General features: G+C 39.2%; 1 protein-coding gene across 1 annotated transcript; it reads left to right on the top strand.

Annotated features, from left to right (window-relative positions):
• The first annotated feature begins 2,744 nt into the window (after positions 1-2,744).
• On the top strand, positions 2,745-13,329 carry LOC118803680 (phthiocerol/phenolphthiocerol synthesis polyketide synthase type I PpsD-like). The gene is made up of 6 exons (XM_036564146.1): positions 2,745-2,948; positions 3,179-3,332; positions 3,830-3,990; positions 5,961-6,167; positions 7,422-7,603; positions 7,705-13,329. The coding sequence occupies exons 1-6, from the start codon at positions 2,891-2,893 to the stop codon at positions 13,276-13,278; spliced, it is 6,336 nt and encodes a 2,111-aa protein (XP_036420039.1). The 5' UTR covers positions 2,745-2,890; the 3' UTR covers positions 13,279-13,329.
• Positions 13,330-14,049: the final 720 nt, after the last annotated feature.

Here is a 14,049-nt window from a genome sequence, read left to right as displayed (position 1 = left end):
AGCAGCTATAGCTGAGCTAAAGCTTAAAGTAGAGCAAATTAAGTCTGCATTGTCATTCATATCATATTTTTTTTTTGCCTATACTAGAACATTAGCACATACTGAGACAGATTTACAGCAAAGATGGTAAAATGGACATAAAACGTTGTGGCTCACAAAGTGGTTTGATTTTTGCTGAAAGGACAAAATGGCTCTACTTAACCTTTGGATGGCCAACCTGTGGCCTAAGATAAGGCATAATGATGGTACGGGGTGTTGGTCAGGGAGCTTACCTGTGGCAATTTTAAATGGTCGCGGCAGCAGCCGGGTGGGGGGACCAAGTAAAGGTGGTGCAGTCAGCCTCGGCACTAGAAGGGCCCACTCTGCAGGTACTGCTAGAGCTTCCTGTCTGTGTTTTTCTTTTCTTTTTTTAAGCATTTATTTTCATTTTAAAATTAGTAACAAGAGGGTTACATCGTACAGGAGGAAAAAAAAATTCTTACAATCCAGGGTGTTAGCTTTTAAACATACAATTACATACAACAACAGGTATCTCACAAGTTGAACCAGGTTAGTCTTGGTCCTTTTCAAAATAGGCAAACAGAGGACCCCATATTTTATCAAACAGCTCTAACTGTTCATTGTTTAAAAATCGCAGCTTCTCCTAATGCAGTACATTGATTAGTTCCTTTATCCACATGTCATATGTTGGTACTGACTCTTGTTTCCACATTTGTCGTATATATTTTTTTTGCAATAACCATACTAAAAAGAATGGCCTGGTGTTCATGTTTTTCCACTGTTACCGAGTCATTGGTTGGTCCCAACACAGCCCAAAGTGGATTAGGTTTCCAGTCCCTTCCAAATGCTTTTGACAGGCAATTAAAAATACTGCCCTAAAATGTCTGTAGCTTACTACATGCCCATAACGAATGTATCAGTGTACCTTCCATTGCATTACATTTGTTACATAAGGGAGAAATATTTGGAAAAACCTTGTGAAGCTTAGTTTTACAGAGGTATATCCTATGCAGGGTTTTAAACTGGACTACATTATGTCTTACATTTATTGAGCAATTATGCATATTCTTCAGACAGATCTCCCATACATCGTTTTCTATTTCCATTCCTAACTCATTTTCCCACAGAAGCTTAATTGACTTTGTACTAGTGTTCATATGTCCTAATAATATTCGATAAAAATTGGAGACTGCCTTCTGGTCCAAAGGATTAAATCGGTTAATTTCTTCAAGTGTATTATGTACATAAATGGTCTGAAAGTTAGTCAGATGTGACCTTGCAAAATCCCAGACTTGTAAATATCTAAAAAAGTGTGAGACAGGGAGTTTGTACATTCTTTGAAGTTCAGCAAATGATGCAAACTTACCATCTTTATATAAGTCCCTAATACATTTTATCCCACTTTCCTTCCATTGAGTGAACACAATATCATTTAAAGCAGGGGGAAAGGCATGGTTTCTACATATGGGGCTATCCAGGTATGTATCTGGACTATCTATATGAGTTTTGATCTGCTTCCATATCTGCTTCCACAAGAGCACTGCTTATTATAAAATGCCCATCATACAATGATTTATTCACTTTATTAGGGCTGTTAAGTATGGCAGGTAGTGTGGTTTTATTGCAGAGAGACCTTTCTATTGACAACCATGCAGGACAGTTAGCTGTAAAGTCTGTCAGGCCTTGTTTCCACCATGAGAAAATATTTAAGTTTGCTGCCCAATAGTACAGTTTAAAATTAGGTAGACCAAAACCACCTTCTTCTTTTAGTTTACATAAATGTTTTTTAGATATCCTTGGTATTTTATAATTCCACAGGAATGGTGTTATCAGCTAGTCTAATTGCTTGAACAAATTGAGTGGGATAAAACATGGATGGTCTGAAAAACATACAAAAACCGTGGGAGCACCATCATCTTAACTGCATTAATTCTTCCAGCCAGTGACATGGGTAAAGTCTTCCAATAGTCAATATTTTGTTTTAATTGCTCTATTTTTCCCTCCCAATTTACCCTTAGCAGGTCTCCTGAATTTTTTGTTACCCTAACACCAAGATTTGTGAAACTGTGGTAAGCTATTTTAAATAGTGTAGACTGTAAAAACTGCACATTCTTCCTGTCTATGTTACCGTCACTTGGCACAACCTCACAGCTAGCCTGGGAAGGCAGATTGGTGAGTGAGTGTGGCCCATGCACATCTGTTTTAAGAGTGTATCTAATTTTATGACAACTATGAACATGTTCAAACAAATCTAACATAACATAAATCTAACATAAATCTAAATACTGCTTCAGTCGGTCACTTCTTATTGTTGTTATGAGCTTCTTATGGTTGTTATGTCTATATAAGTTATAGACAAAGTTATTCCAATAGCATGGTATTCCGTATTCAGATCTGCATGGGATAATAACCACAGTTTGTTGTAGTTACAGTTGACATGTTTAGTAATTATAAGTAACATAATATAATGATTTCCTTTTGGAGTACACCTTACAAAGCATAAAATGATTTACAATGAATTCCACTTTTCCACTTTGAATGAAACAATGCAAAGCAAAACTTTTTATTTAGTTTTTAGTTTAAAAAAAATAATATTTTACATCCAATCAAACCTCAAAACCACTTCAAATCAACTTCCTCGTTCCAAAGTTTACAGTGTAATAAAATACAGCATGAAAATGACTTTAAGGAACTGGTGATTCATTCATTATCTTTAACTAGCTTATTCACTGGAAGCACTGCTAGTCACTTAAACTCTCGGTCAGGTCAGAGGGAAAAAGGGATATATAGTGCGTTGTACTTCTGCCAGACCTTAGTTACCTGTCACGCTAAGAAAATAAGGGTGGCAAAATTTCAGCATTCATTTGATAAACACTACCTACATATCAGCATGGAAGAGACAAGTGAGGAAATTGCGGTTATAGGGATTGGCTGCAATTTTCCAGGAGGTAAGAAGAAAAAACTAGACTATTTTGGTATTTTAACCAAATTTCCTTGCTGTTTTATGGAATATCTCTGTTACGTTTATTGTGTTACTGAGTTGGGTGCGACCCAGAAGGATAAGCGGTTTAGATGATGTATGTATGTATGTATGAGTTGGGTGCATGGACAGATTTTTACTGTTTACTCATAATAAATTAGAACTAGAAATTCATACATTTCACTTCTAAACTTTCAGGTGAAGGTGTTGACAACTTCTGGAAGGTTCTTCTTGAAGGGAAAAACTGTACAGTAGAAATTCCGAATGAGAGGTTTGACCGGTCATACTGGTACGATTCAGATCAAAACAAACTTGGAAAGACATATACTGCCAGAGCAGCTCTCATAGACGGGTAAAGCACTGTGTACTCTATGCCAAATGATGAATGCAATGAAATGAGGTCATATTATTGTTATCATTGCTATCAATTTATTGATTTTCTCATTGAATGACTATTTAATGCAAATATACAATCTGTATATGCACTATAAAAAATGGCTCATCAGATCAACCTTAAAAAAAATTACTTCATGTGGCAACAAGTAAATTAACTAGTTTTATTCAACCTAAATAAATACTTTGAATGATTGATTTTTTTCAGTCAAAATAATTTTATTGAGTTGAATAAAACTAGTTCAATTGCTTGTTACCACATGAAATAATTATTTTAAGGTTGATCTGACAAGCCATATTTATACTTACAGTATATTTATTTATAACAAAATCTGAATTGATTCAGTATCCAGATTCTCATAATTTACGTAAAATGATCTTATGTTTCAAATAGAACATTACTTAAACTTAAGCTAAAGATACATTTACATTGACAATCTATTTTTTTTAACACAGGATCAATGAGTTTGACCACAGGTTGTTTGGTGTAACGGAGGCAGAATCAAGCCAAATGGACCCTCAGCACAAACTTTTGCTCCACTGCACCTACAGAGCTTTTGAAAATGCAGGCATTCCAGTGGAAAAGGCCAGTGGAACAAAAACAGGAGTGTTTCTAGGTAATATCACTATATATTATTTGGGTGGTTCGTTGTAAATGCTTAACTTGCTCTTAATTTAAATTCAGCTGCAGTACTGTGCACTACTCTTTATTAATTTAATTCCCAGTAAGAAAAATAAATAAATAGGAAAATAAATGAGAAAAATAGTTACAAAACTAAAGTTTGAAAAATCTATTGAAAGGGGGCAAGTAATAAGGATTACTTGCATTGTGAGAATCAGAAAATGTGACCAATTTCTAAGACTGAACTTTGGAAGTGTGGAAAAATATCCCTACAGATTTCTGAAAAAAAAACAGTTCTCCTGAAAAGAATGGAAGTGTAATAAAGGCAAAGGCTGGACATAGTAAAAAAAAATAAATATTAATATTAAACATTGCTGGTAATATAAGAAATGGATAACTTGTACATAATGGCCATTTGGATTGAGAATTCAATGAATGTATTGGGCTCTGACTTGCCACAGTACTGTGAGTTTGTATTAACACTCTTTCCTTTTTCCTCTGGCCCATGTCATAGTGGGTAATTGAAGGGGTTGAGAGAATTCCTGGTGGGTCAGTGTAGTTTTGGACTGGTCACCTTTGGCTTAAAAACATACATAAAAACATATATAAACACAAGAAGGCACATATATAAACTATAGACCTCACAGTCCAGTTTACATGCTATAAGCCCAGTTTGCCAATTGTATTTGGTCAGCTAGGAGTCTAGCCTGGCAGGTACAGGTTAGCCTGTTCAGAATTTGAAAGGTGGTGTGAATGGGTCTGTATGGGTTTGGAGTTTAGAGGTGTTTTGACACAACAAGTAGTGTTGCACAGGTAACCCTATATCATTACTTTCAATGCTTCTGAACAATGTAGTAGAATTCACCAAAAAGAAAAGTAATGAACTCTGTAATACTGCCTGGTGTGTCAGCTAGTACCAGATTCACACCATCGTGCTGAATTTGATATGCTAATCTCATGAGGCTGATTTTGGCTTCATATTCTAATTTCCATTCTACTTTAAATAGTGCTGCAGTTACATGCTAGCACCCGTACAGGCGTCTGAATGTGACTGCTACATCATTTAAGGTGGAGCAAGAAATGAGAATAAGAGGCTAACATCAGCTTCATCTACTCTCAATCCACTGGACGAGACTCAGCTATAATCAGCAAACCAGGGCTGTTACACTTGAGGTGGGGGCTGCTGGTTTAACTCCTAGATTGGCCTGCTACAGATACCTGGATGTAACATTTCTATAACAAGTCTATAGTTTGTCTGAGCATTCTTGTACTTATATGTGTGAGTGTATGTGCTTGCTCAAAGTGACCAGCCTAAAACTAGCGACTCTCATGATTAACCACTCCAGCAATGGTGAAATTGAGCAAAGTATGACAGATTGACAGAAGCTAAGCTATCTAGCTTTCATTTAATCACTAGCTGGCCAGCTTGGTTATCTCACTGTAACGAATTAGTAAGGAGTAGATAGGCCTAATGAAGAAAATGAAAAAGAGTTTAGAAAAAGTAGCTAGCTAAGCTAATTTGGCAAGAATTCTGTGCTAAATTAGCTATTAGCCAGTTAAGTAACAGTGATAAGTTACTTTTTTTCAGAAATGCAGTATGTGACTGGACTGCCTTTGTTTTATTATTATTTTTTAAGGCTGAAAAGTTACTTAAATGAGTCCCATTTCAGCTGCTCCAGCCTAACCTTAACTTTAATTAAAAACCTCCTCTTACACTTTATCCTTACTCCTAATACTTATGCTGGTTGTAATCTTAACCCTAAACTTAAGAATCACTAGATTGTTTTTTAATAATTTAAATAATTTAAAGCATCTGTAGAGGACTCTCCATATAATGTGGGACTGTTTTGACTACCCAGTTATTCTAAACTGACAAAGACAATAAGTTACTGTACTTTTCCATTTGTAACCTGCTTTCCATCTAAGATGTGATTACTAATGGCTATTCATAATGATCTGATTCAGGGTTGATGAACAGAGACTATGAGCTAAACAAAATGAAAGGCAACCCAAATACCATCGATCACTGGACGGGTACGGGCATGGCTATGAGCATAGCAGCAAACCGAATCTCTTACACTTTCAACCTCACTGGACCTTCTCTGTCCATCGACAGTGCCTGCTCTTCCTCACTGGTTGCGCTTCACTTTGGATGTCAAGCCATTAAACAGGGTAAGAAAGTGATCTCAGGTAGTTCTATGAACTGAACAAGAATCTGAACCCTTTACTACATGAATTATGAAACATAGTGGAAATGAATCATTTTGTGATTTTTAAACTGTAAATTTGTAATGTATGCGATGGAAGCACAATAATATATATAATGTATGCATAATGCATGCATATATATATATACATATATATATATATATATATATATATATATACATATATATATATATATGTATGTATATATATAGAGAGAGAGATATCATATCAGAAAGGTAAATAAAATTATTACATTGAATTAAAAGCTCAACTTGGAGTGTAAAATGGCTATGGAAATTTCAAATGTATTCTTTGGCAGTATATATATTTGCTTCTATTGTGTGTATTGCAGAGTGTAGTTTCGTTGTCCATATGGCAACAACTAAATTTTAGCATTAGAAAAATAATTTTTAAATAATTTTTTTGCATTTAAAGAAGTTGACTGTCCACAGATGGTGCGTGTGTTTTCCCCCAAAGTAATTGTGTATAAATGTTGAATTAGACACACACTAATTGTTGCCATATAGCAACACCATGCAGTAAAATGTCAATTAATTCCTCCTGATATTTAACCAGTTTTTAAATTAGGATTGCTGGCAAGGTTATCAGCATTATACCAGGTTAAAACAATGGCTTGGTAGTACTGCAGAATTTTACTGTGATTTGTTAATACATACATACATCCATCCATCATCTAAAACGCGTATCCTTCTGGGTCATGGTGGGGTGCTGGAGCCTATCCCAGCTGTCATTGGGTGGAAGACAGGACACACCCTGGACAGGTCGCCAGTCCATCACAGGGCAGACAGACATACATACACACACACTCACACCAAGGGGCAATTTTAGCATGTCCAATTGTCCTGACTGCATGTTTTTTGGACTGTGGGAGGAAACCGGAGTACCCGGAGGAAACCCACGCAGACACGGGGAGAACATGCAAACTCCACACAGAAATGACCCTGGTCGCCCAGCTGGGAATCAAACCCAGGCCATTCTTGCTGTGAGGCAACAGCGCTACCCACTGCACAACCGTGCCACCCCCTGTGATTTGTTAATAAAAAAAAACAAAAAATTGGCTTTAGTTCATGCACCTGCTAAAAGCATATGAGCGAATGCACTGTAACAGTGCCATATAAATACACTGTGCACTTAGAAATTATCTACATGTTTTGAATGAAGAGTGACAACTTACTATGTCAGTTTTTTATATTTCAGGTGATTGTGAGATGGCCTTGTGCGGTGGCGTAAGCTGCATTTTTGAACCACATCTTTTTGTGGCTCTTAGTAGAGCCAAGATGATCTCCCCCGATGGCACCAGTAAACCCTTCTCCAAAGCAGCAGATGGCTATGGGAGAGGGGAAGGCTGTGGAATTGTTCTGCTGAAACCCCTGAAAAAGGTACACTTGGGTTCATTAATTAGTTTCTGATGATTAATTGGCACACAAGTTCATATAGTATATTGTGTTATTCATTTATGTTTTTGTTTTCTGTACTCTAGGCTATTGTAGATTCTGACCATATTTGGGGCATTATTAGGAAAACTGCTGTGAACCAAGATGGCCGCACTGCCAGCCCAATCACCAAGCCATCTATGGTACAACAAGAAGAGCTTCTCAGCAGCATCTACTGCACAAAAAGTGACATGGCCGGTGTTCAGTACATCGAGGCACATGGGACAGGAACACCAGTGGGTGACCCAGTTGAAGCCAACAGCATCTCTAAGGTCATAGCTAAAGCACGACCTGCAGAATCTGGCACACTTTGTGTCGGCTCGGTGAAGGGTAACATTGGACACACTGAATCTGCAGCTGGAGTAGCAGGACTAATTAAGGTGCTCCTGATGATGAAGCATGAGACCATTGTCCCTTCATTGTTCTACTCAGAAAACAGTGCCAGTATAGATGCCAAGGCTCTGAATATTAACATCCCCACAAAAGCAAAGAGATGGAAAACGACAAGCAGTGTTTCAAGGGTTGCAGGTATTAACAACTTCGGTTTTGGAGGAACAAATGCACATGCCATTGTCAAACAGTACAAAGAAGCCCTGGTTCCAAAAACTGAGGCTAGGAAATCTGACCAGTATTTTGTCCTTTCCGCAGCCTCAGAAAAATCACTTGTGATGATGATTGCAGACACTGTTGAAAAACTTGACACAGACACTGACATAGACTTACAAAGTCTAGCATACACTTCGGCATGCAGGAGAAGTCATGTAAAAAATGAATACAGAAAGGCTTTTCGAGCGTCATCCCTGTCAGATTTGAAAGAGCAGCTACATTCTGCTAAAAACAGAAAGATTGAACCATCACAGCTAGACCCAAGGCTAATTTTTGTTTTTTGTGGAAATGGCCTTACCTATCGTGGCATGTGCAGGCAGCTCTTAAAAGAGGAACCTGTTTTTAGAGAGAAAGTGAGAGATGTTGAATGTCTTTTCCAAAGCTACAAAAGCATTAGCATGATAGACATGCTTGAAAGTGACTCAGAAGATGTCGGTTGTCAGTTTTCAAATCCTGAAGTCATTCAACCACTCCTTTTCGCAATACAAGTTGCCCTCTTTAAGCTGATAAAAAAGTGGGGCATCAGGCCAGATGCTGTGCTTGGCCATTCAGTTGGAGAGGTCGCTGCTGCACATTGCTCAGGGCTGCTATCTCTTGAAGATGCAGTGAAGGTCATCTATCACCGTAGTACTTTGCAATGCAGAGTAACTGGAGGCAAGATGCTGGTTGTCAGCAACATGGCTGTGTCAGAAGTCTTGAAACTCTTACCATCTTACTCAGGAAGAGTTTGCTTGGCTGCCTACAACAGCCCTCAATCTTGTACACTATCAGGTGACGCAGATTCAATCAATGATGTGCACAAAAGGTTAAGCACCATGGAGAACAGCAAACATCTCTTCCTTCATGTCTTGGAGGTCCCTGCTGCCTACCATAGCCATATGATGGATCCAATACTCTCAGAGGTAAAGAGCACCATTGGCTCCCTAAAGGAAAATGAAATGGTTACAGAGTTGTACTCCACTGTGACAGGGAACATTGCCAGCCACACTGATTTTTGTACCGGTACATACTGGGCTCAGAATATCCGGGAGCAAGTTGCTTTTGAAAAGGCTGTGAGGTCTGCAACAAAAGACAAGAAGAACGTGGTTTTTGTTGAGATAGGCCCAAGAAGAGCTTTGCAGCGGAATATCATAGAAACAGTGGGAAAGGAAGCAACAGTGCTTTCTTCAGTTCAACCAGAAAAAGACCATGAGACAATGCTCACACTTGTGTCTAAACTGTTTGAGACTGGCTTTCAAGTAGACTGGGCCCAGCTCTACAGAGGCTGTGAGACCAATCCAATTGCTTTGCCAAGGTATCAGTTTGACTGTGTCAAAAAACCACTGATTCTCAAATCTATGCTGAAAGAATCTACAGGTAGCCACCCTGTGCTTACACAGACATTCAGAGATGGCACTGAGTTCAATTGTGATCTCACCTCCAGCTCACTTTCCTACCTGAATGAGCATAAAAACAATGGTATACCCATCATCCCAGGTTCTTTTTATGCTGAACTAGGCCTTGCAGCTTGCATGGCAGACACAAAACCAAGGGTACCACTCAACATGCTGCAGCTCAGTGTCAGTTTTCACAGGCCATTTGTATACAACCAGAACTCGCCAGAGATGAAAGTGACACTTGAACCAGCTGAAAATGAGACCAAGTTTAACATTCATTCCAGTGCGGCAACCTTTGCCTCAGGAAGCGTTATGCATAGGACAGGAGGGGGTCAAGAGACAAGAATCTCACTTGACAGTGTTTACAAAAGATGCACTTCGGTAATGAGTTATGATGAGTGCTATAATAATCTGCGTCTTGGTGGGTTTCAACATGAATCTGTCTTCAGAAATGAAGGATTTGTACACTATGGGGAACAACTCAGAGAAGCCATCTCAACAGTGTCTGTTCCTGAGGAGCTGCTCCCTCAGTTGCATGACTACCACATTCACCCTGTAGTTCTTGACTACTTCATGCAACTGCTTCCCATGACTGTAGCTAACACCTCTATATCAAGACCTGGCTTTCCTGCTGCAATAGGTAGCCTCACTGTTTTTGAGCCCTTACAAGAAAGGATGGCCATGTACTTAAGAGCCACTGAGGTGGGGACTGACTACTTGGATGTGTGTGGCTGTTTCACAGACAAAGATGGCAAAGTGTTGGTTGAGATCAAGCAGGTGAGGCTTAAATTCCTCAAAAGCCAATCTTACTTAGTTGAGGAGTATTTCTACCATACTGACTTTCGCGTAATTTCAGAAGAACAGAAGCCAACTCATTTCCCAAAGGCATTAGTGTTTGCTGATCAGTTAGGACTTGCAGAGGCCCTCAAGAATCACTTGGCCCCGACCTCTAAATACATTTCCTTTAAGTATGCAGAACAATTGCTGTGTGAGGGATTTCAAGCAATGTTGTTGAAACTGAACATTTCAGCTGTGAAGAAAACCTTTGAGGAAATCTTGTTTATCTGGAGTGATAGTAATCTTACTACTTGCAATGCTGATAGAACTCTGGAGACAATGGCTAATTGCTGCGAGGTTTTCCGGCAAATCATTACAGAGCTGAAGTCCATGAGTTTCCCAAACTCAATCAGAACAGTAACCTTCCGAGCTGCAGAGACCACAGTGGATCAAATTAGCCCAGGATTTGTGTTGTCCGGTATGACAAGAGCATGCGCAGCGGAGGCTTCAGAACTCCTCTTCCAGCTTGTAGACATCAGCTCTGTTTCTAGAGAAGATGTTGAGGCTTTGGCTGAAGTCCTTAAATCATACCCTTGTAGTAAATACCCAGAGCTGGTGGTGAAAGATGGGCAGATTCTGCAGCCTAACATTGTGCACACACCCTTGTCCAGCCCACACAGTTCTGTGAATAGCATTCATATGCCAATGGTCATCTTAAAGACGGCTGATCCTTACAAAATTACTTGCTTATCAGCCATTCCAAGTGATGATTCAAGTCCAAGTCAAATCCAGGAGAATCACGTGGAGGTTCAGTTGAGCAAAGTTTGTGTCCATTCATCAGATTACTATCCAGTCAGCGTTTCTGCTCTAAAGTTTGGCCAGACAATTTACTGGAATAGCCACACTACACAAGACCACAAGCTTCTAGCCCTTGACTTCAGTGGCACAGTGACGGCTGTGGGTAAGGCCGTAAGTCGTCTTAAAATTGGAGATCGCATTGTCTCATGTTTCCCCATAGCTGCATCCTCCAAGATTGAAATCCCAGAGGATGTGTGCTACAAAGCAAAGAAAGTTCCATTTTTAAGGAATACTCCTTGTGTATCCTTTTTAGCACTTTCTTGGGCAATTCTGCAGGGTTCACTACCCAAGGCAAAACAGCAGAGAAGATTAGATATCTTCTCTTCAGCGCCTGATGCATGCTTCCTCAAAGTATTAACCCTGACTGCAGCCAAATCAGGATGGAATGTATTTGTAGAGACAGAATTAAGGAGCACCATCCAGAATGCAAATAAGTTTGATGTCTTTGTCCTCTTGCCTCCATTTGACACAACTCTATTTTCAGAGGCATGCAGACTTCACTCTGTTAAGCACATTGTTGCTGTTTGTGAGGACGAACATTCACTTTCTCTTTGTGAAACAATTCTCAGAGAAGAAAATGCCAGTGCTTGTGTGCACCCCATTCAAATTTCCAGAATCCTCGAGAGGGGGTTACTCAAATTACGGAGGCCACAAATCTACAAATGGATCAAGTCCATGCATTTGGACAGCAAGTCACTGGATCTCCTGGCAGTTACTGTCCAAAAAGCAGCATCTGGAGGCACAGACATCCTGCCTATGGAGAACTCTGAATCATACATCTGTTCCAAGACAATACGTGCAATTACACTGAGAGCTGGGGATCCCAACAACCAATCTGAGATTCCCTTTCTTCTAGAACCAAAGCAGAACTTTCAGAAGAACTCTGTGTATATTGTGACAGGTGGACTTTCTGGGCTTGGCTTTGAAACCGTGAAGTTCATTGCCCAGAGAGGTGGGGGCTACATTCTCATTCTCTCAAGAAGTAGTCCTAGCCCGACAATGCAACAGGAAATAAGTACCTTGAGGAATCAATATGAGACGGTCATACTCAGTTTGCGATGTGATGTTTCTGTCCTTGCACAAGTGGAGAAAGCGATTGCTGTCGTTAGACAAAGTTTGCCGTCTTGTCCGATTAAGGGTGTGTTCCACAGTGCGGTGGTGCTTCATGATGGCTTAATTGAAAGCCTCAACAAAGCTGAGTATGAGAAAGTCTTGAAGCCAAAAGTCAGTGGAGCTCTCAATCTACACCATGCTACCAAGCAGTGCAAACTAGACTACTTTGTGTGCTACTCATCAATCACCTCCTTCATAGGCAATGCAGCTCAATCAAATTATGCTGCAGCCAACTCATTCCTGGACACCTTTTGTCATTACAGAAGAAACATTGGACTTGCAGGACAGTCCATCAACTGGGGAGCTCTGAACCTTGGTCTCCTGTTAAATAAAGATACTTTCCAAAAGTTTCTTGAGTCAAAGGGAATGATGATCATGGAGGTGAATGAAATCCACCAATGCTTGCAGGAATGCCTCCTATTGAACAGACCCCAACAGGTTGTTTGTAAATTTAACTTCAAAAACCTGAGGACCCATGTCCTCTCACAGAATGCCTCCCTTAGGATGCGTTTCTCTTCCTTGGTTCTGGAGGCAATCAGGAATGACAAACAATCAGAACTGACAATGGAGAGTGTGAAATCAACCTCTTCACCACGTGAATATGTCAGGTCTGTGCTCTGCAGCACACTTGGTGTTAAAGAGGGAAGGCTGAATGAAGACACAACCCTTGCTGCTCTAGGTGTGGACTCCATGTTGGCCATGACTCTACAAAACCTATTTGCCCAAGAAAGAGGTTTTAATATTCCCATTGTCAAATTCCTTGATCCAAGCACCACATTGGCCACACTGGTAACACTTCTGACAGAGGCCAACGACACAGAACCAGATCTGATTGATAGTTCAGGGCGTAGCCCAAGTAAAGACTCAGATGAACTTTCAACAGCACTTTAAGTGAATTAATCACAGTTTACATTGGCAAAAAGAAACTGAATTTAATGTAGAACTTTAAAATCAACAATCAACATCTCTCTCATATGTATCATAATGAGATCTTTGTATAAAAATGTTCAAGTAGATGTTCATGAAATGCATATTTAACTTTGATCACAGTAAGCGTTATGATCCTTTTCATGTAAACATCAACAGGGACTAGATGTAATAATTGTCATTTTATTGTGTAAAATTAGGAGCTTTTCTTCGTCAGAAAGGTTAAGGTCCAGTAAAATGTAGCTGTTGCTCCTTTTTTTGAGGATTGTGAAAGAATGTAGCTAAGGAACAAAGTTAAGAGTAAAAGTTGTAAGAAACCAGCATCAGGGGCTGTGTGGAACTCAGATTGCTGATTATTTTCATATTTTTGGGAGGGGCCCAACAGGTGAACCATACTGGAGGGAGGTTAAGGACATAGGAACGTTACATACATAACATTCAAAGAGCTTACAGAGGATACTCTCGACATAATAGAATATTGCAGATATGTTTGGGCAGTCATGAAATATAGATGACCTTCAGTAAATTATATTACATGCTTTGTATCTTTGCAAACATATTGTTTGCTTGTTTTATGGGTATGTTGATTCACGTGTAAATAAAAGTAAAATATAAAAAATAAACATTTTACATGTATTCCACTTTAGTCATTATTTCTTGTTATGGATTAATGTTAATTAAGCAATATATTGCTAAGTGCCTTTTACATTCTGGATTGCTTTTCTCAATCTCTTG

The sequence above is a fragment of the Colossoma macropomum genome, unplaced genomic scaffold (genome assembly GCF_904425465.1).
Source record: "Colossoma macropomum unplaced genomic scaffold, Colossoma_macropomum, whole genome shotgun sequence".
NCBI classification, from domain to species: domain Eukaryota; kingdom Metazoa; phylum Chordata; class Actinopteri; order Characiformes; family Serrasalmidae; genus Colossoma; species Colossoma macropomum.
Note: the sequence above shows the minus strand (reverse complement) of the source record. Positions and strands in the feature narration are given on the sequence as shown.